This window comes from Haemorhous mexicanus, chromosome 1, assembly GCF_027477595.1.
Source record: "Haemorhous mexicanus isolate bHaeMex1 chromosome 1, bHaeMex1.pri, whole genome shotgun sequence".
Lineage (NCBI taxonomy): Eukaryota > Metazoa > Chordata > Aves > Passeriformes > Fringillidae > Haemorhous > Haemorhous mexicanus.
Genome location: NC_082341.1, coordinates 116311256 through 116334067, shown reverse-complemented (window position 1 = coordinate 116334067; position 22812 = coordinate 116311256). Strand labels below are relative to the sequence as shown.

Below are 22812 nucleotides of genomic sequence, written 5' to 3'. Positions count from 1 at the left end.
TCTGTGGCAGCAACAACGCATTTCAACCTTGATCTGAAAACCAAGCTGCTGCTTTGCAAACACACCGCTCGCTTCTGACCCCTCTGATTTGGCCGAAAGCAAACAAACGGATCAACAAACCCCCGCACTCATTGGTACAATACAGTGGAAATTCCCCCTTTTCAGCGTGTCAAGATACCATCAGCTATTAATCCAGAGACAGGCAGTCGTGTTTAAAAATCCAGTTTCAATCTTCTACACAACTCTATATCTACTGTCTTGAGGCTCCCGTCTTCCTGTGTTTCCATTCTTTTCTCCACGGAAACCCCTTTTAGAGAGAGCAGGTTTTTCATCTTTGTTTTTCAGGGTACTTATATTTTCTATATGGCGTTTGTATAATGTGTCTATCTATGCCACACTTGTAAAAATAAGCATGTCTGTCTCACTGTAAAAATGTGATCGTGTTACTGTGTTTATTAGACATAGCCCACATCCGAAATACCAGATATCTGTTGCTTCAGGTGGTTGTGGCAGATCACAGAAATTACATCAATGAATTTTTCTCCTCTTGGAATCAGAGCTGTGCAATTCTGCATTTTTCCAATTATGTCATCCACCTATGAAGGAACACCACTATTCATTGATTAGATTACTAAGAAATTGTGCTGTTTTGATTTTCTACATGCGAAGTAAACAAACTCATATAATATTAATTGCTTCATCTCTTCAATTCTAGAGATATCAAATAGCATATACTTGAGCAGCTATAAAGGCAAAATTTTCTCCCTTTCCATGAGAGGATGGACAAAAGAATTTTTTTTTTTTTTAAGAAAAAAGGAGAAAAATCCTTTTCTAGGACTATTCTGTCAAGAAAAGACAAAGCAAAAGAAACACTGAAGAAATTATATTAAAAGCTTGCTAAGGACCACTTTCAGTTCATAGAAAGTATGTGCATTTCTGTTCTCAAAAGACAAAACACCTCTTCTGAAGTGATTGCACTAGGAAGAGTATATCAGAGCAAAACAAAAAGTAAATTCTTGCAAAAAGACCTGCTGCTGCTTCAGCTGCTTCTGAAAGGAACTTCAATTTTCACAACTGCATGATCTCCAAGAAGCAATTCCAAGCAGTTGATATGATCTGATCTTTGGCTCCAAGGCCATTCCCATATGTACTTTAGAAATAGTGCCCACACTGGCTTTACAGCTCTGCAGTTTTGTAGAATTTTATCTTCTGAGTGAGCCTCATCCCTCTTATCAGGTTCTCCCACTCTGCTATTGTTGCATTCTTTCTTTGAAGATGTTAAGGCAGAGCCAACATCTTTCCAATGAGGGGGATCTGACTGGTGATCTGCCCCCTCCCCCTTTTCCATCCGTTTGAATATTTATATGTTTATATTTAAGTGCCCAGATTTCATGAGAGGAAGATGGTGAACATTGACCAGTTGAGCAAAACTGATCTATCAAGCATTCAAAGAAGCTGCCTCTCTGTGGAATAACCAGAGAAACTGAATGTATGTGAAAGATGTTCTATACTTGTCTTTCCTTAATTTGAGAAAATTTAGAAGGATAGAGATGCTTTCTTTGCAGAGCAGCAGGAGGAGATCATTTCTGCACTTCATTAACATGTGAAGCCTAGATCCCGCTTTCACACAAACTTTCTGGTGATAGGTACTCTGTAAATGTTCTTAAATGCTTCCCTTGCTTGAGGAGAGCAACAGTGATTTAAAAAAAAAAAATTCATCAAATGGAAGCCAAATGTTCTTTAACATGAGCCATGCTAAATGCCTATTTCATGTTAGCTCCCTGTGTTGCTCTGTTGTTTCTCACCCAGATGACCTAAGACAGTGTTAGGCAAGGCAATGCAAAAATCACAGTAACATACTAATTTATCATAAATGCTGCTGTTGAGTCAACAACACAGCCTGCAGCATGCCCAGGATAATACTAAAGTAGAATACTACCTGGATCCACAAAGCTAGATTGCTTCTTGTACATAAATTTCTTCAGAGTTTGCCTGCACATTTCTACAGCAACTTCCACCACTGGCCTACATTAAAGGACTTAAGATACAAGATTTCATCCCTGTACATCAGCTGATCTGTAGCAATGTTTTGTATGAGTCGTTCTTCTTGGCAGTAAATAATTCAAAGTCTTTTAAAACTTCTTCACTGAGGAGAGACTGAATTTAGCGTTATGCAAACAGAAATGTGAAGTCCACATTAAACACTTTCTCCAGGCACTGGAACACTCAAAGTTGAGTAATTATGACTCCCCGTGGTTTCACAGGTTAAGAGAAACTAAAGAACAACTTTGAAGTTGCTTGTTGATGTCACAGATTTAAGTGTTTTATGTACTTGCCATACCAAGTTCCTAAAATAAACTGTCTCAGAGAAGCTGCATGGGGAATAACGGCTATCCAGCCAAGGATCTTGTTTTCTGCAGTGTTTTCAGGCAGTGTAAGAACAGAACAGAGTGGTTATGTCCCCTTCATACTGCCCCTGCCCCCAGTAACTAGCACCACATGAACCTCCTGAACTAGAGGCTTCATACCAGATATTCACATTCAATAGGTATGGCTCAACCTCTGAGCCTGTCCAAATCAAACGTGATCTGTGGTTTATACTGCTATTGCCAAGAACTCTATTAATATCACATACTTTGAGTAGTTTTACTTCAGAAATACATGAAAAACATTTCAAAGTTGTTAAACTTACTGGCAAGGGAAATAATTCTATCAGCATCATTTTCTTCAGGTCAGTTTATCTTGAATATTAACTAGTAGGCATATCTATGAGCAGAAGACAGGAGTATCTAAGGCAAACAGTCTCTCCCCAAGCCTTGCATTGTCAGCAGTCAAATGAATCCTGGAATCTCTAAAAATACCAACTCTCATTACTTTCTGTCAGGTATGGTAAATTATTTCTATAATTTTTAAAATGAAACAAACAGAAAAAAACCCCAGGTACGTTGAAGCCATAAAATCACCACCAGTGGAAGAGTGGAAGCCTTTGTTTCCACTCTCTTGTGTCTTTGCAGGCAATCTTTACTTTTTGTTGGATATGTATTTCTGCAAAGTGAATAAAGACTTAGAAATCAATTTAATTAAACTCAGGAATAAACTTTTTTCTTTTCCAGGTGTTAAAAACACTTAATGATTCAGATTTAGTTTGTGAAAAATTATGAGGTGTTCATTTAAAATCTCAATCCAAGAAGTTGCTCAGGTACTGCAAAGAAAACCAAAGGCAAGCCTACACAGGCAGGGGCAGGCAGGGCTGAGTTCTTTTGCCTGTTTTGTTCCCGGCTGGCCAGACAGAAACCAGCTCCAGCCCAAAACACACAATCATTTTCATGTGATGTGTCCAAGCTAATAGGCCTTATTTAGATACAACACTGCAATAATACTTCCACATAGCCACAAGATCAGAGCAGTCTCCTGTCAGATGTCTCAGTGGTCAGGCAGCTGAGCTCTGTCCTGCACCACACACACTGGTTTGAAAGCTTTTATCAGTTTATTGGGGTTGCTTTCCCTAAAGCAACTGACGCTTCTCACATCAAATCCTCTGCTTTCAAGATTGCAAATATGTACCCTAAGACATTGGACCCAAAGAAATTAATATCTAGTTACAAAGAAATCAGGGTTCAGTCCTGGTAATTCTTGCCCTGACAGAAAGCCCCTCTGAAATCCAGTGGGACCGTTCTCATGAGCAATGTCTAGTGGTAAGATTCTTACAACCAGCCCCCTGTCAATATTTTACTTTTGAAATTAAATTGCTTATACTGCAGTGCTGAAGTTTCATGGGATTCTGCCTGCGAACAAATACCAACAAGCATATCAGCACTTCTCTAAACACTGCTTCCTGAAGTACTTAATGCAAGTCTACTGCTGGAGATGTTTCACATACCCAGTTATGCACTGAGTTCACAGCACACACAGTACAGTTACAAAGTACAGTTCCAAGAGCAAAGTCTAATTTTACAAAGGCTCCAAAATGATGTGCTCAATTTTTGACATGAATAATCACCTCCAGGAGCCAGCAGCCTGTGTGTCTACATCTTATTTGGTCGCCTGGTCAGAGAGCAAAAAGCAAAGTCGGAATGTAATGCTGGAGTTTTATTTTAAAGGTAATGGGAAATTTTGCTCTCAGGACACAACAGCACCAGAAGCAGGCCACTTACAAAACACCCCATCTCGTCCCACTCTGTCCTGCCATACAACTGTCTCAAAATACACGACAACAATGTGCAGTGTATTATGTATCCCAAAACCACACAGGTAGTTCAAGGATTGCCTCCCCTTGCATCTACTTTTTTTTTGGTCCCTTTTGCTTCTGACTGATATTAAGAAGATACATAAGATGTTAATAAGACACATAAATAATGCTTATTTCACCATGACAGGATTAGATTTAGTTAATTTGTTTTTTTACTAGTCACACATTTGAATTGACAGACAAGCGTTTTAACAGAAACAGCATTTGTTTTTAACAGAAGTACAAATTCAATGCAGAGTAACAAGATTTCAGCATTCAGAGTTCTAAAGTAAGAGTTTAAGAGAATAGAAGCTTGGAACTGTGATAGAGGAAACTTCCACTAAGTATACAAGTCCAATTTCCAATTAATGTAAACTAAAAGTGCCAAATTATAATCTAAAACAAAAACATCCCTCATTCTCTCCCCTCCCTGCCTCCAGTATTTTAACAGTATCCAGCCCAACTTTTTTTGAAGTTGGTTGAGTAAACAAAGGGACAACTGACATTAAGATAATTTCAAAAAGATAGAAAATAGGACTAGAGATGAGGTTTAATGCAGCTTTGCTGCAATTAACCGATGTATTTATGAAGTGCCTTGAGAGACGTATAGGTAAGGAAAGCAACAGTGACAATGCAGATGTATCCTCTTGTCCAAACACTATGGTTTCATGAAATAACCTTTTTCCTACATGAAAAGCACATCCTACTAAATATATATATATATAAAAAAGCAAATAAAAGGCAGAGTTTCTAGGAAGACAGCTAGCTATGAAGCTTCCTAAAGAAGTCTCAGTTTAATGCATACAGGAATGAGCTTTTTGTCCAGAATGTCTTAAAATCTAAACAAATGAGAAGAGTAGACTATCACAGTTGCAGATGTCTGTAGTCTGGAAAGGATCAGATCATTGCAGATTTACATCTTCCCAGAGCAGACATGAAACAAGCTGCAGCAGTCCGAGACTTACATGTGCTAAGCATTCTACAGTAACAGGTCAGGAGAAGAAAAAAGGAAACAAAGAGAAAAGTTGAATCACACCCTACTTAAAACAATTTTTCTGGTTAAAAAATATTCATGTAGGCTAAGGTCTACACAGAAGGATACAGCTGCATAAATGCAAAACCTCATGGTTTAAAAATGACAGAGGAAACCTGAAGAGAAAAACGGAACTAAGTTTGTAGGAGAGAGAAACAAGAAGAAAACAGGAAAACAAAACCAAATGTAAAGCATGAAAAAAAGCTTGTGAAGGAAAAGATAAATGAGAACAAAAGAAGGCAGTGAATCAGAATCATATCAGACTAGGACTTAATTAATATTGAACTTCATTTTCCCTTTGCTACCGATCTATTTACATCTAAACTATCAATAGTTGTATCTGTAGCCATAAAAAACCCTCAATAAAATATCTTCCCTTAGATTTTGAATTGCATCCAAAAAGAGTTAAAAACATTTCAGAAGCAAAAGATTATAAATTGGGGAACTCAGAAAAGATTTGCAGCTATCAATGAAGACAAAAACCAAATACAGACCTTTGCAAAACAGGAAAAAGTATTTTGCAAAAGGATACGAGAGACAGCTGGAGGCTAAAACTCAGGTAATGAAAACTGAAATACATAAGAAAAGTACTTCCTCTTTTATAATTTGGGGTGGAGGGCAGTGAAGAGAGAAGTAATGTTCCCACTTCAGAGTTCCCCTAAATTTTTATGAAGAGTAGTCCTTCCAGCCTACAGCCACTACCAACCAGCAGCTTTACTAGAAATCTCATTAATTTTTGCTACCCCTTAAAATTCAGGTAAATAGTCTAACTCAGAAAATAACCACAAGCGTAGACCAAACATTTTGAAGAATTCCAGAAAGGGTTGTGCTGAAGAGGAACTCAGGGAACTGAAGACTGAATGCTATACAGTTAATAGAGACTTTTCCACTGAAATATTATACCCATGCTCCCAACAACAGATGAGCATTCCTGAAGTACTTTGCTACCAGAAAGTATGCACTTTATTGGCCTTATCATTGATAAGACATTGCTCAGGCCTTCCTACTGCTCTAAACATGAAAATATTAAGTGAAAACACAACTGAAGCCCTGAGCAACACTAGAGGCATCATGATATACATTTAGTTGTTATCTGAGCTGTCTTGAAGGTATCTGTCAAAGTCTCTCAAGCTGCCAGAGACAGATGACCACAAGAATGCCCTGTTCTCCCGTTACCCCCAAGGTTTTTCCTACAGCAGCGCAGCCAGCACACTACCGACTCCCCTCTGTTGTGCAGTGCTACAGCAAGTGTGGCCCCTTCTCCTTACTCACCATGGGGGATAGATGTGGATGACATCCTGTGGTCTGCTCTTCAGGTGAGCTGCTGTCTCTCTTGTGAAGAGCACTTTGAGTATTGGTTCCTCTGCATTGATGACAGCATCCTCGGGTGAAAGTGTAGCAGGAGACTGTTCCAGCTGCTGGCAGATGGCAACTTGTATCGTGCACTCCTCAAATATTTCTAAGATCCTCACAATTAAAACACCGGATTTATCTGGAAAGAAAGCAAAAATGAAAAATAAAAATGCAAAGTCTGGATGAGGTGAAAGAAAGAAGTTCTGGCACTCTAAAGATGTGTATCCCTCTGTGCTCTGCACATCTGTCTGACCGTGATAAATCCACGTATGAGTAGAATACACAGCCTTATCAAAAGACCTACGTTAAGCTTTTGCAGTAATTTTTGTTTTCTCTACAGATACTATTAATTCTAAGGAAAAAAAAATCTCACCTGCACTTCTTCCAAATATCAATGAATTCACAAACTCCCTACAAGAAACCCTCTCCTACCACACCTGAACTTTTAAATCTTGCAACTCATCAACTTTGTTCAGTCTTTTTTATTACATACTGCAAAAAAAATTATTTATTTAAAAACAGAATAATCAAACACTGTGTTAAAAGTGAAGTTGTATTGGCCCTCCTTGACCTTTCTCAAAGCAGCAGCTGTCAGGAACCAAATTAGAAGAATACAAAGCATCTAAAAGCTGATGATTCACGCTGAGGGACAAATGTGGAGAAAGAAGGCGTAAGACGCACTGCCTAAAAATAATTATTGCAAAACTGATCATCCATTTTATCAGTAGGGAGTCAGGGTAGTCAGGGTAGTCAGAAGGCTCTGTTGTTTTAAAGCTACATGAACAGATACAAGCATCTACACAGATCGATTCTTAGCACTTTCGTCTCTGCTGAACAAGAAACAACTTTGCACTGAAATGAAATTACCCCTGGGTCCCTTTGCACTCTGCACAGGGCAGCAGCTCCTCAGACAGACCTTGGTCTGAGCTGTAAGATTACGTAAGATTTATTCTCATTCTCACCTAGCCTTACTCAGATCTGCACTCTGGTCACTGAGAGGAGAAATGCTGTTACCCTGCCGAATGCTGCAAGCATTTAGTGGGGCAGAAAAGGGTCCCAGAGGACAAGGGCAGCAGAGCCCCAGTTCTACCCTTTTTGATTTACAAGTTGCATTGGGAAAAACACAACATCCCAAGAAAAACAGCTGATATAAATTATTGTCTTCCCACAGCAAAGAAGAAACAGGGGAGGAACAGTGAACGTGATACTGGAACTTAACAGCAGAGCTGTACTAGTTATTTGTTTGTTTATTTTAAGGCTCATTTCACAACTGTGAATGTTTTTCCTCTGGAAAATAAATCAAAATATTTTAGTTTGAGCTTATGAGAAACTTCAAAAAAAAAATTAACCCAACCCTCAAGAAACCCAAACCAAAGAAACTGGGCCCTAAAACCTTTCAAATTTATTCAATAAAGTCGAATTATACAAAAGTAAAATAAAAAATTCTGTCCCTGTTTTTATTAAATTTCATACTGAAACTGAAATAAAGCAAGTTGGAAATCTAAAACTAAATTGTTCTCAAAACCACTTTCATGCGAACCCATTTTTCATCACATGCAACATGCTTCTGCAAAGCATTCTGCTTCCCCTGAACTGGTATTTTCCAGCTCTGTAAAGGGTTCCACCAGACAGTCTGACACAAAATGTACATAAGCCACTTTGTTCAAGCCATTACAGCTTGACCTCCTTTTCCAGATCTGAGAAGTAGGAGAATGAACCCTTTCTGCCAAGTCCTTTGAAACTGGCTGATGAAGAGAGATGGTTGTGCCTGCTGCTGCTCCTCACCGCTGTCACCTTCTCAGAGGAAGCTGGAACATCACAGTGCCACTGCAGAGACTCACTACACTGAGATAATATTTGCTTATGTGAAAATTCTGACAAGGGTGAGAACTGACTAGTTTTCTATGCCTGAAGGGAAGGGCTTAGAATACTCACACTTGAATTCTCTTTTGCCTGACTAGCTGCAGTTGTGGTCCTCTGTCAACCCCAAGTCATTTGGCACGCATAAGCAAATTCTGCTAACCACAAAAATTCTCATCCTTTAAAGTAACTAAGCATTTACCTCTTCCCTCTAGACATAAAGCACAATTTGCATTTACATCCACTTTAAAAACCAAGTCACACACACACACACAAAAAAAAAATCAGTATCAATTTTCAAACGCACCAACAGCTTATTAAAAAAAAGCATTAAGACAACTTGTGAGAGAGACTGCTCATCACTTCTGAACCAAGCATTTCTTACTTGCAGAATTTTATGACAATTCTTACTGGCCAGCAGCTTATACATTACTCATTTTATACAGCAGGTTGAAGACAATGAATGACAGCCTAATAATATTTTTCTTTTAAATACTTCTGACTGTAAAACAGTTAAAAATACTAGGCAAATCAAGAATTGTATCTGTATGAAAATTTCTAAAAGACATTGGAGTAAAAAATATCCTACCATGACACCAGAGTCTCTTGCAAGCCTAAAGTTGATGGAAACACTGGGAGCTGATTCTAAATGAAGCGGAATGCTTCTACACTAAAAGCATCTCAATTTCGACCAGTAGCCAAGTCTCACACTTGGCACACATGCACATTCTGCAGAACCACAATCTATTTGTTTATTTAGATGCACAGAGATAGTTTAGTTTAATTACTCTGAAATTGTTATTACTGCTGATGATAGTGTTCTCTTGAACAACATGGAAAAGCACTCTGAATTGCTGGCACATGATGAAACACCAAATTTCAGAATGTAGCTTTGGTTTAAATACATTTGGCTCTTGTATTGTTATGTCAATCAAAAATAAATCAAACATATGTGGCTGCACACTGAAGGGCAAATTTGTGGGTGAGGAGACAGGCTGGATCACTGCAAATTCTACGCTTTCCAGAGTTTACTTGTTTGTTCATCCATGTGAAAAGCTCACTTTAGGGTTTTGCATTATTCTCCTTCACCCTCGGATAACTTAAATTCCCACTTGCTTGCTGAAGTTATCATTCATTTACTTTCATTTACAAAGCAGAATTAAAGCTCAAGAAATTCAGAAGCAGAGATGTGCACGTTTCATGGCAATACCTAGTAATCTTAAATAAGGAAGAATACCTTACAATTGTATGCATTTTAAAAGGTGCAATCAATAACTGTGCTGCAATTATGCCCATTCCTACTCTGCAAATTTCTTCATTTCCCATTCTGCTGCCCAGAATACTCATGGATTTCTTCAGGGTTAGCGTCTAAAAGACTTAATGAGCTAATTCAGCTAACTGCAAAGCCACTTCAGTTTACTTACTTCAAGGTAACCTTTATTCTCCCACTGAAAGACAAGTACACACTTTCACACTCGCTGAGAGTGAGCATACAGCTGCCTGGATGCATTTAGAAATCTTCCATGAAGCAGCAATCAGCAATTTCAGGACTGCTTAACAAAGTTCTTACAGAATCATAGAAGATCTCAAGTTGAAAGGGTCCCATAAGGACCCTCAAGTCCAACTCCCTGCTTCTCACAGGATCACCTAACACTAAATCATACAAAAAATGTTCTGTGAAATGACAGGCTTGGTGCTGTGGGCAGCCCATTCCAATGACTGACCACACTTTCAGTGAAGGACCTTCTCCAAATATTCAATCTGGTTCCAGAGGCCTCTGCAAAGTGAAATGCTCGGGGGAGATAAAGATGGAAACCCAGATCAGCCTGACCAGTGTGAGACACAGGTGCATTTCTCAGGAAAGCCCTGGGTGCTCTGAGCTCCGGTGACAGAGTGCTGCTGCAGCTTACTGGTCCTGGAACACAGCCTAACATGGACAGCTGCCCCTTCCAGCATCTCTCCATAGCCTTCACAGAGCCAGCTGGAAAGTCAAAAAAAACATCCGCTGACACAGAATCAAGGATCATTTGAAATATCTGGCCCCATGAGTAAAACCAGAGAGTTTATTCATCCCAGGGCATGAAGCGTAATTCAATCACTGATACACAAGGCTTAAGGTGCCACAAAGAAAGCCAGAAGGGCACTGATAAATCTGGCAGAGTATGAATTTTGCAGAGGTATTTGAGATGCACAACATGTGCCCTCTAAAGAACACCAACTGAAAGGAGGGGATCAGCCACCAAAGCTTGCAATGCTCCCTCACTTCTCATAGAATTTTCCATAAGAAGAGAAATCTTCACAAAGACATGCAATAACATCCTGGCTGCTACTGAATCAACATATTGGTCACAGAAAGGACAGTGTACAAGAAAAATCAGGTACCAATTAGGAGCTAGATTAGTTACATCACCCTTTGCAGAGCACCATTGTGATAAATGCCACCCTCTGGAAAGCAACAGACAGAAACCACTGCTAGATGGACCATGACCAAACAAATAAGTTCCTTCACACTTTGCAGGTGGTCCAGAAGGAGTGAAATCCATGAGAGAGACTGACTGGTGGGAGGAATGAGCCATTTAAGCAGGGAAGCATCTTTGGTGAAGCCTTGCTGTGATTGGTAAGAACCTCCCCCACCTCCCAGACGAGAAACAAGAAGCTCTGACAAAGATGAAGAAATCCTGATCCAAACCTGGGCAAATGGAACATCAACCACTCGCTGCTACTATTAGCAGAACCTTTGAAATCACAGGGAAAGGTCTTTTCAGCAAAAGTAGTAATGGAGGAAACCTGGCAATGATCTTGGGCATAATTTCCAAAAAAGCCTGATGATCCATAATAGTGTGATCACAACAGGTCTATGTTGCATGCATGGGTTCAGAAAAACAACCAGTAACTTTTTGGTAGGAGAAAAACTTATTTAGAACTACTAAGAACACAGACAGTAATTCTGGTTTACAAAGTCCCTGAGTCAGAGATCTGTGGGAGGGATTTGGGAGAATATTTTGGGGAAATGTCATCAAGTGTTAGCCATTTTTCAAGGCATTTGGATAGCTCTTGTCACTGGCAGAAACAGGATCCTAAGCTAGAGGCACTTTGATTTAACCACCTAAGAGATCTGCTCTGACATACACAGTTAATTATTTAATTCCAGGTGTCCTCTGGGATGTTGGTTTCTCACTCCAGTTTGCAACCCAGACATGAAGTAGCTCAAAGATAATTCCAGTGCCTGGGAGATGAACAAACAAATTTCACAGTGAATGTTTCACAGTGAATCAGTTTCCTTGGGTACTTATTTTCATTTTTGTTTATTACTTTAGCACACAGGGTGATGCAGCCCTTCAGCCATATACCATGTCATACACCACGACATCAAAATATATTTTGACGCAGTACTTTGCAGATTTCTGCATTTACTTTGAAGTCCAGAAGGGTTAAAAAGAAACAAAAAGAAGGAAAAAAAAAAGGGGACTGAAGGGAAGGACAAAAAATAAAGCTCCCCATTCCTTTGGAGCTCACAGACCCTGAGGTCTTGAGCCCTTTGAAGACTTCAGATGACTCTACAGTCTCTGGCAGACAGAATGCCCTTAATCTTCAGACCTAACACAGTGGCTTCACAGCAGACACATATATTTAAGCCACATCAACACTGAATGCACATGGTCACAGATGATGCACTGGCCATGCCAAGGGCAGCCTAGGAGCAAGGCTAAGAAGAAAGCCAGCCTGCTTTGACTCTCAACAACCAAAAAGCAGTTTGGAGACAAGAGAAGGAAAAAAACATTGAGGAGCACAATTAAAAAAAAACAAATGTTCAGACATTCTGGCTTCAGTGCCTGAAATACAGCTCTAAAGTTTGTTTTAATAACTCTGTAACTACCAATAAGGAAGACAAATGAGGAGGAAAATATAGAAATTATGATCTCTTGGGAGCCACATATTTTATGTTTCTCTAGTGACAGTGACAGGAAGCTGAACACACTGCAAGGAGAGAATCCATGGTGCTTGATGTATGGAAATGCATCAAATGTCAATATCAGTAAGACCACATGCAGTTTCACCCTACTCCACTGAATTTTGCTAAAATGCTACTGCTCAAGTGTTCCAAAAGAGCACCTGTAGCCTTAAATGGAAAGTTCTCAAAGGGAAGAAACTCTCTTTAGAGATGGTCAATAGAACTCCAGCAGCAGAGCAATCTCTATAAGACCTACAGAGTGAGACAAAGTGTTTCAGACTGCAAACTGAATTCTGCATGGTTTGAATGTGTCAGCTGGGATAGGCAGTGGATGCCCCTGCAGATCAGACCAGCAGAGACAACAGTAACACCATCACATCAACGAGAGCAAAACAAAGCCAAGTTTAGTCTATGACAGCAGGTACTCCTGAATTTTTCAATTTTCCCTTCTTCCTGAAAATTTAAAAGTCTTGCCATGTTGTAAGAATGCATCTCACCCCCAGGGCTGAAGGATGTGATGTGCCCATCTGAATCTAACTGAATGCAACATGACAGAAGGCAGAAACAAGTTCGTAAAGGCCACAGTACCAATGCAGAAAACAGTGAACTACAACAACACAGACCACTTAGAAACACAAAAGAAAACTGAAATGTAGGAAAATGCCAAGCAGTGGATGGTTCTGCTGCACTGAGCATTCCAGAAAAAAAACCCAACTTATATCTAAGCATGAAGAAGAATGGAGTGGAAATTATTACTATTGTGATAATAAAAAGTCCAGAGTAATAAAGGACCATATGCATACCTACAAGTATACATGTGTACTATCATGAAAAGCAAGACTGACAAAATAAAACTCCTCAGCCACAAGACTTACCTCTCAAGTGACTTGGATAAAAAAGACCGAGCAAGCACGACAAGAGGCAAAAAGAAGACTAGTTCACCACCCTCCTTTTAAATAAATTAAAACATTACCCTTATGCAGCAAGTAGAGTTTTCTGAATAAAGCCATTACAAACTCATAAGAAGACACAAGGGAGGAAGATGAGCTTGCTTGAAGCCACATTAGTATGTGAAAAACTGCTAACAAATACATGTTTTGTGCAAAATTAGTGAAGGCAACTTGTTCTTATCAGCTAAACAGTCACAATTCTTTATCTTAGTGATATCTGAATGATATGGGGAAAGGACAGATACTTTTGAGAAAAACAAATTACTGTTACTTTTGCTCAAAGAACTATCAAACAAATAGTATACATGAACTGCAGTTTAGAATGACATTTTTATTGTACCTGAGATTTCTAAATACATGGTTGAGAAGTTGTTATACATTCTCTTAAATGGGAAATTCTTTAGAAATATGCAGTAATGAAAATACAGGTGTTGCACACCAGTCAAATTTCTACTAATCTTAGGTAAAATCTTTTTTAAAATAAACTTTCCTACTGAAAGTACAAAGAATTGTGGGCAATTAAGGTTGGGAATAGTACTCACTGCACAAAGAATGAAAGTCACTCTTTGCCTTTGGTTCAGATGAATAGGTCAAATACACATTATGGAATTATAAAGGAAACAAAGAAAATTCCACTTCATGCCACGTTTAATAAAACCAACTAGAAACACTCTTCCAAATTTGTCTCACTCAGTTGTTTTTCAAAGGCATTATTTCATCCCAACATAATTTAACTTCTAATTGTCAAATGTGGTTCCAAAACTGCAGTTAGTAGACACTCTCCTGGGACATCACATACTATCTGCAGTGGAAGAATGGCCAACCACTTTCTGGTTCAAGCCACAAAGTTTTACTTTCATTCTTAAGCGTAGAAAGTATAAAATGCCAAATTACAGGCACAAATCAAAACAAAAACATTCTTTTGTTTGGCATCCCATTATTGTTCTTTCTCCTCCCTCATGTATAACTTGCAGGTGCAGGCACAACAAACTCAGCAAGCAGGCAGACACCAAGCAGACCCTTGTAATTCAAAGTCAATGCCGAAAACCAGGTCTGGGTTTCAAAGTTTTCACAGCCTGCACAAAACCATCTGCTTGCTGTTCTGATCTATACATGCTGTTATTCTTCCTGGGCTGGTAACCTCTGAAGCCATTCAAGAAGATTTTTTTCAGAAACACACCAAGTCTCTCATAGGCATGATGGCTTCTTGCCACATTTATATAAATTTTTAAAAGTCTGCTGAATTTGGCTGTGCTTTAAACACTACAAATTCTTTATAAGAACATATGTAAGCTACTTAAAGAGACTATGCATGTCATTATTGTTTCTCATAGGAAAACAAAAACAATACAAAGAATTCTTGATTGAAGAAGACAAGTTTACTTTTGATTTTTTCCTTTCCAATGCTGTAACAAGTTCAGAAAGTTGGCCAGGGAAAAAAAATTGGCCACTTGCCTTGTCTCTAATTTATAGTATTAACTCTTAAGTAATAAAACAAACCATCAAGAACTAAGAAATAAGCAACATCTAGCAAATCTCAGATTTCTGTCTTTTTAGAAAAAATTTACATAGTAAAGGAAACCCTGTTAAGGGCTACCCATGTTTTCTTCATCAAGTACAAATTTCTTGGCATTCAAGCTGCTAAAATAATTTCTTCCCATCATCTTAACTAGTCAATGAAACTGGAAGAGAGGGAGAGATTGTTTTCATCCTCTTCTGTAACCCTTCCCGAGAACGCGTGACATGAAACCCTGTCCTCATCTCCAGGGCTTCACCCTCCTCCCCTCATGCATGCATTCCATTTGCCTCAGTAAACTGAAAATTTGTTGCCCCTTGAAGGTCACTTTTCCCTGAGAGGAAGGAGCAGTTTGGAAGGAAAGATCAATGGTTTTGTTTTATTGCCAGTTTAATACTCAAATTCGGTTGTAACACAATCATGAATCTTAACCTTGGATCAAAAAATACCAAATCTTGCACCAGATTACAAATGCTAGAGAATAAAGTGTTTCTGCATTTAAGGTAAAGAACTGCTTTGACGACAGCTGCAAGACAAACAAAACCAATGGAAGGCAGGATGTATGGGAAGCAGAATTTCAGAAGTTACAGTAGGAATCTACATGAGTTTGCTTTAAATATTATTAGTGTCCCCTCCTATAGACAGGAAGGTTGTCTGACTGTAACTCAGAAAACCACTATTTTTTCTTCCAGCAGATGTTGACAGGAAAAAGGTTTGGGTTTTTGTTGTGGGTTTGGTTTTTTTTTTCTCTCTCTCTTTCAGCTGTCCAGATCTCCTCTTTGCCCAAACAGGAAACTTCATGGGGAAGTTGCAGCACTGCATACAGAAAAAAGCCTGCAAATGGTCTACAAGCCCTTGCACAGAGTACCCTCAAACCATCAGCTTGGCTGCTCAGAGACTTGCTGTTACATGGCCTGCACCTCAGCCCCTCTTTTACATCTTGAGAAGAACAGAAAATCTTGGACTTGTGGCAGAGCCTGACATTCACCTCTGTTAGAGCTGAACCACAGAAAGCATCCAACCAATGCTGTGTAGCACGGGCAAACTCTGGTCTTCCCTCCCTTCAGGTCTCTGCCTCTACCTTGATTTACAGAAGTGGGGTTCACCTTGCAGAAACCCATATCCTTAGTGAGTGCCTATCCCAACACAGGGACCAGCTGCAGAATGTGACTGGGGCCCAAAACCGTCAAAATCTGAGAAAGCACAAAGGTTTCTTCTACCCTGCAGAATGAGTCAGCCAAAGTGAGACCCTGTGCGCTGCATAAACACCAGAAAGTGCGTGCTCTCTGAAAGGAGGTGCTCTCTTCTGGGCAGTGATTCATCCCAGTGACCAAGAGGCAGCCAAACCACAATGGTTACTTACAGAAAGGGGTCAGGGAGGTAACAGACAGGACTTTTTTAAAAAGACAAAGCCGAAAACTAGGGGGTTTTGAGTAATATGGACATGGATACAACCTAAAAGTAAGTAACAGCAAAATGAAGGCATAAAATTCTGCACTTTGAAATGTCTAATAGGGGTGACAGCTGGAACTTCTGGAAACATTTTTCCTTAAATCTCATACGTAAGGAGGACTTTAAACCAATCTCATTTGAAATTGCTCCCCGCTGCTTTAGCAATGAACTTCTGGTCTGCATGTCTATGGGATATCCAAAATGACGTGACAGCTCTCCCAGCAACTAAGTTGCTTCAATCCTCCACATTAATCTTCAGGATTCTTTAGTGACTCAAATGAGTTTGTTATTTGAAAAGTTCTTTCCTCTAACTCTGTGCCGAAGTCAGAAACAGTCCTGGAAACAGCATGGCTTAGAAATGTTACTGGGCAAAACAGAGGGGAAACAAAATTCAAGAAGATTCTTAGAGTAGTGAGCCACCCTTAACTTGAACCTAAAGAGATGAAAGCTGAAAGTGGCATGCATTTGCTGTGCTGACACTTCACATTCCTGACTAGAAGCAAAGAGAAGGTTATCTAGTTACATTACTAAAATTTCAGCCATTCCAACTGATGTTCTCCAAACCAAACACCAATTTCATTTTGGTGTTACAAAATATTATGGCCATTCTAAGAATACAGCTATCAAAAATAAATTTTGCTCTAGATGAAAAAGTATCCCCAAAATATTATCACAGCTATTTTAATGATTATTTTATAATGATTATACTTTGGAATAAGGATTGGAATTGGAAGTGAAATTGAAGTGAAATTGAAGTTGTGGAGTTGAAGTGTATTCCTAAATTTATGGCATGTTCAGCATTTTTCAGAAATTGTAGCAAATGCTTGCAGGGCAAATTAAACAGCAGTTTGTCCTAAAGACTTCTTGTACATTTTTTGTTATGATGGAAAAGGCATATCCCAGAAACAGTTCATCTTCTGCCAAAACTAAATAATCTTAAAGACACTCATCAGAATTTTTTAAATGTACTTAAGAACAGAGCAAGGTATTTTCCCATAGTCTTTTTTCTCATAAAATGCTAACGAATTCTGACTCATTTTCTGAAAGAAAGAAGAAGAATCAAAGAAAGGAATTCAGCCAGGGGCAGATGTTTAGCATGGAATATTTCAGCTGAGAAGTTGGTCTAACAAAATGGTGCGCAGCCAAACACAAGGTTTTGTAATGACACATGTGAAACTAGGACAAAAAGAATATTAGCAATGTTGGAAGTCTGTTACTACAAAGTGCATTAAAAATTTTCATTTTATTAAAAAAGGCAAGCCTCTTCAATATCTATTTCTGTTCCATATTTGAGAAGAAGTGAGAGGATGTCCTCACACCACATAAGAATGATGAAGTAACCTCTCATGGTTTTAAGTAAGCATGCCTGTACAATTTTCAGCATAGCATTTCTAGAAAGAGCTGGCTAAAGACACCTCTGGTTCCCTGATGTCACTTTCTAGAGTGTATTCAGATACTGGTGAAATTCCAGAAGACTGAAAGGATGATGATAATGTGCTACTATTCAGGAAAGGCAAACAAAGTGGCTTACAACAACTGGAGACCAACTAGCCTGACATCAGATTTAGGCAAAGTGGCTGGAAAAATAAGTAAGGAATTAAGGCCAGAAATACAACGTGCTATTCTGCATGGGTGGCATTTTGAACACAGAGCATGCAAATGGCCAAGGGATAGAGGTAAGCCCTCTAAAACTCCAGTGAGAAACTCAGACCAAGCTCTGGCCAAGAGTTTGGGTGTAACTTTAAATCATACAACCTTCTTATGAAAAATCAACCATTTTCACTATGAGTAATGCACCCTTTGAGTGGAATGCAAAAAAATAATTTAAAATCCTGAGAGCTAACTTGGTGAATTACAGTTAGAGCTTTTTACCAGGGGAGAATTACAACTGAGTAACAGCAGTTATAGCAGGACTTACAAGTAAACACTCATGCTATTGTTTCATCAGTGACATAAGGGAACTGTGTGAATACCACAAACTCAAGCAAATCTGTGACTAAAAGAGGACAGGCTTTGGCTATACAGTGATCTGAACTGCATGGTTAGCTGCACTGCTTACGTAAAATCAGCCATTATACAACACAAATACTTCCCTGTGTTTAGGCAGAAGAAACAGAAAAAGTAGCAGGAGAGTGGGAAACAGCATCTCAGAAAAAAATAGCTGTAGAGGTTACAAAATCATACTGGACAATCAATTCCAGGTGAAGTTCCAGCACCATGCTGTGACCAAAGCCAAACCAGACTCAAACACTTCTCACAGGCATCGAATATCCTGGAGGCTGAGAAGCAAACTGGACCTGGCCAATGATTTTAATGAGACTAAACACATAGAATTGCTATGTATTGTATGAAGAACACATAGAATTGCTATCCTTGTTCTTAAGACCCTTCTGAAAAGTTCAAGAGGTACAGTAAAAAGCCATGAACGCTGATAAAAATGCTTTGGAGACCCTTAAAAAGCTCAGTCTGTTTAGTTTATGAAAATTGTGAGGCAGCAGAGGTTTTGCTATGCAAGTGCCAGAAAGGGAAAATGTCACATACTAAAGAGCTCTTTAAGGGAGAAAGAAGAAACAAAAAGGGGAACTGAAGCCAGACAAATTCAGATTTGGAAGAAAAACCACCTTTAAAAATTTGGGAGTAGAACTGGGGACAAACTCTCAAAGTAAATGATAGATTCACTTAGATTCACTTATCCATGTGTTTTCAAATTAGGACCAGAGGACTTTCTGAAAAATAAATGCAAGTTAATATATGCTCAAAAACAAGCAGTTGGCTTAATACAGAATAAATACTTGACATTTTGTAGACTATGGTCACACACGCAGAAGATGATTAAAAAACTTAACTACTTCTTTATACTTAAACTCTATGAACCCATTACTTCTCAATAAACACTACTGAAAGGTGCAATAAACACTACTGAAAGGTGGTGCTATCAGTCACCAGTAACTAATTTGCATGACTCCCACTGTTCCTTTTCAAGTGATGTCCACACTGTAGTTATGCTTCACACTCATTTCATAGTTGTGCACTATTTGTTCACACTTAGTGCCACTCACAATTTCAGCACTTACCCATGAATTTTTATCCATTTGTTTGTTTGTTGTCAAGAAGTGATCACAAAGCAAAAAGAACAAGAGGAAAGGTTGATTATAAAGAAAGAAAAAAAGCCACCAAAAAAATCTGAACACCCATAAATTAAAACTTGAATTGTCCTACAACCTGCTGAATACAGTATCATTCCATGTGATGTTGGAAATCAAGGAGCTGTGAAGAACTTAGATGGAGGCTATTTAAAATATATCCTTTACCTTACATATTGAAATGATGACTGAGTTGTTAGAAACCTTCAAATTTGTCAGAATGCAATGATTAGCTCAGAAGACCATCACTATAGCATTAAACCCAAGTCAGAAAAGACCAGCAAATAATAGAAACTTCACTTTTCCCCCTACATAGGCCATAGATACATACATGTAGGTATAATACCTTCACAGTGGCATTGTGTTGTGTCTTACCTGAGGGGATTTTATCATCTGAAAGACACTGATGCCTCCAAAAGCTAATGGCAGATCTTTCTCTGTTCTGGAGCCGACATAACCTCTCAGCTAGCCCGCCTCTGCAGAGAATAAAGGAATGCTCAGTTTTGCCAGGAATCAGTATTTGGCTAGCCAAATGACAAGCCACAGGACAGATGTATATGTATGTATGTATACTTTGACCCTTAGAAACAGAATCATACAGTAAAACTATGTTTTGTAGATTAGTTCTCCCAATTCTGAGTTTTCCAACGGAGTTACTCCCAACAAAACATACAGCTAGGGTCAATACACACAACAAAACGTTTTCAGTATCTGGGGTTCAAAATCTTCATGTTTTCAGTCCTGTCTCCAGTATGAGGAGTGTAAAAAAAGGTTTCTAACTTTCCCTTGCACTTATAAACAGATCCTATTAGAAACCAGAGACAGTTGCAAATTCAAAACAAACCAGTGTAACCACTAGTTATAACAGGTTGGGTTTTTTTTTCCCTCACAGATTTGTTTGTCTGTTGGCAAGGAGTGATCACAAAAATATTCTTTTACCCATACTTGACCCTATGATTCATTTCACAAGCTGGGTCAAGTGTGCAGTTTCAGTGGTCTGAACACTCTCCAAGATGAAATTAATTTAGCATTCCCAAGGTGAGGAGCAGAGGAGTGGCATCTAGCACAAATACACTTAAGGTAACACTAAAGCAATTCCTACCCTTGGATTCAAAGCCAGAAGACATAATTTCTCACTTTTAAGAACAAGAAGATGTATGTGTTGGAAGCTGTCTTTGGGCTACTACAAAGAGCTCTGGACTACTGTGGGAGTGTTTGAGCATTTTTCTTTGGCTTCAAAGAAGTTATTTGCATAAAGACCTACTTCATTCTTTTGTTGCAGCATAAAGTTTCTCCACAAGTACTACCAAAAATATTAATAAAGATTTCTACCAAGGTGAAATATATCCTTGAGTTAAACTGGTTTAGGAATCAACAGAGATAGCATACAACCACCTTATGACTGTTCGTGCACATTATGAACATTTTTTGGCTTAGTTAAAAAAGACAAATAGCTTGGTAAAGCTCACATCATAAATGTGAAACTGGGAAGACACACACCTGTGGAAACTGAGAAGGAGCTAAAAAGGCTAAGCAGGACTTCAGGTGAGTTGTAAAAAAGAAAAACATCTCTCTTCAGTTACCAGTTATTAAGAAATTTCATTTACAGACAAGCCAACACATTATATAAAACATAGTTAGCAGTGTCAGCTGAATTTTTAATGAACAACTATATCCTTTGCAAAATTATAATCATCACGAGGATTTTCAGATGCAATGGCTAAACATCTAAGTAGTAGATCACAGAATGAACTCTAAATTGCAAGAGCCTTATTTAAGCCAAAATGGCCTATAGAAGTTTTGCCGTTTACATTGCTACATCTCTATGGCTGGTGTCAGGCAGAGAGGAAAGAAACTCAGAGGAAGAAAATCCCCAAAGCCTCAAAATTGAGAACCCAGACTTTAAAAAGCTATGAACCTACACTTAACAAGCTATGAACCATGCTATATTAAGAAGGAAAACAAACAAAAATATTTGGAAAATATTGGGCTCCAGCGAAGTTCCAAGTAAGCTGAGCAACCTTGTTTAATCCTGGTTTCAGCAAGGACTTTAAGACTGACATACTAATACAGAAGTGCAATGGAAGCTTTGGTTCCAAGAGCAGCACAGTCAAGCACAAGACTTCATACAGGATAACCTACTCTGCTGCTAACACTGTGTTTGTCCATATTTCCCCCCAACCTTGAGCACCGAAGCATTACCACACCACGATGCCTGTAGGCAAACAGTTCTACAGACTACAACTAACTGTCCACCCAGTCTCTCTTCTTACCAGGGAACTATTCACAGATGCAGTTATAACTCAGCTTGGCTGGGTGGCCTACATGAGCCATGTTGGAATTGGTAGATGTCAGCTCAGCTAGGCTTAAAAATGCCACAGTAAAATGCATTGCAGATTGCTTGTTTAAAAGTCTTGCATGCATGAGTCTGCATCTGCACTCTGTGGTTGGACTGGAGCAATACACTACACAGTTAGTAGCTCAAACACTTGTTTTGCTGAAAGAAAACTGTTCAACAGGAGTGTTCTCCTACTTCATTCCCTCCACAGATGCCAGTCAGAGAAATGTATTTTATTTGTTCAAAGTGCAAGAAAGTCTTAAAGTACCTGCAGAAGAGAGCAGCTATTATTGGCTTACAGCCTAATTTCACCTTTTTATCCTGAACAGGGCTATGGTTGTGTCCAGTCAATCAGTTCCTACTCTTCTGCAAGCCCACTGCTGTTACACCTATGGCAGGAATGCCTTGTAGCATGAAGGAAAGAAAGCAAGATTCCATGGCTACTGCACTCAACAGCAAGACATCATTCCTGTTTCAGGCCTGATATGACTACCAGGAGGGTTCCACTGATGCTCACAATTTCATTACTAATTTGCTGACCATGGCTGCATTAGGACACCAGTTATCACAAAGGTCCATGAAAAGTAAACCTCTGACTTTCTTTACTAGCCCTCTGTGCTAAGTGCACCGATATTTATTAACCACCATCCTTCCATTCACATTCCAAATGTGGTTAAAAATAGTTTAAACAGAAAACATCATAAAGCAATTTGCCTCTGCTTGGTTGCAGAAAACAAAATATAACTAAGAATGCATTTATGAGTGGTTCTCAGCTGGTCACTAGAAATGTTGTTTTTATACTGTTTCATAGCTCGTGAAATTAGAAAACACAGTTCAAGGACATGCCACACACAGAAAGACTTTGTATGGCCAGAGCAACAGTTGGTACTTTATGGTTTGTTTCTTTTAAAAAGGTAGAAACAAAGGAGGTTAAACACCACCACAACCCATAAGGATCAACCCCCTTTTTAGTTCAAACATATAAAA

At 38.9% G+C, this 22812-nt stretch overlaps 1 protein-coding gene across 9 annotated transcripts in view; it reads right to left on the bottom strand.

The window, feature by feature from the left end:
- SPIDR (scaffold protein involved in DNA repair) overlaps positions 1-22812 on the bottom strand; it is a 196027-nt gene that overhangs the window by 114576 nt on the left and 58639 nt on the right. For all 9 annotated transcript variants that reach the window (XR_009488378.1, XM_059860323.1, XM_059860305.1 and 6 more), the window contains 2 exons: positions 19863-19963; positions 6534-6753 (listed from right to left, as the gene is read on the bottom strand). Coding sequence is in view for 8 of the 9 variants with exons in the window: in XM_059860323.1 (XP_059716306.1) it covers positions 6534-6753; positions 19863-19963 (321 nt within the window). In the remaining variant the exon portion in view is untranslated. The remainder of the gene's footprint in view (positions 1-6533; positions 6754-19862; positions 19964-22812) is intronic.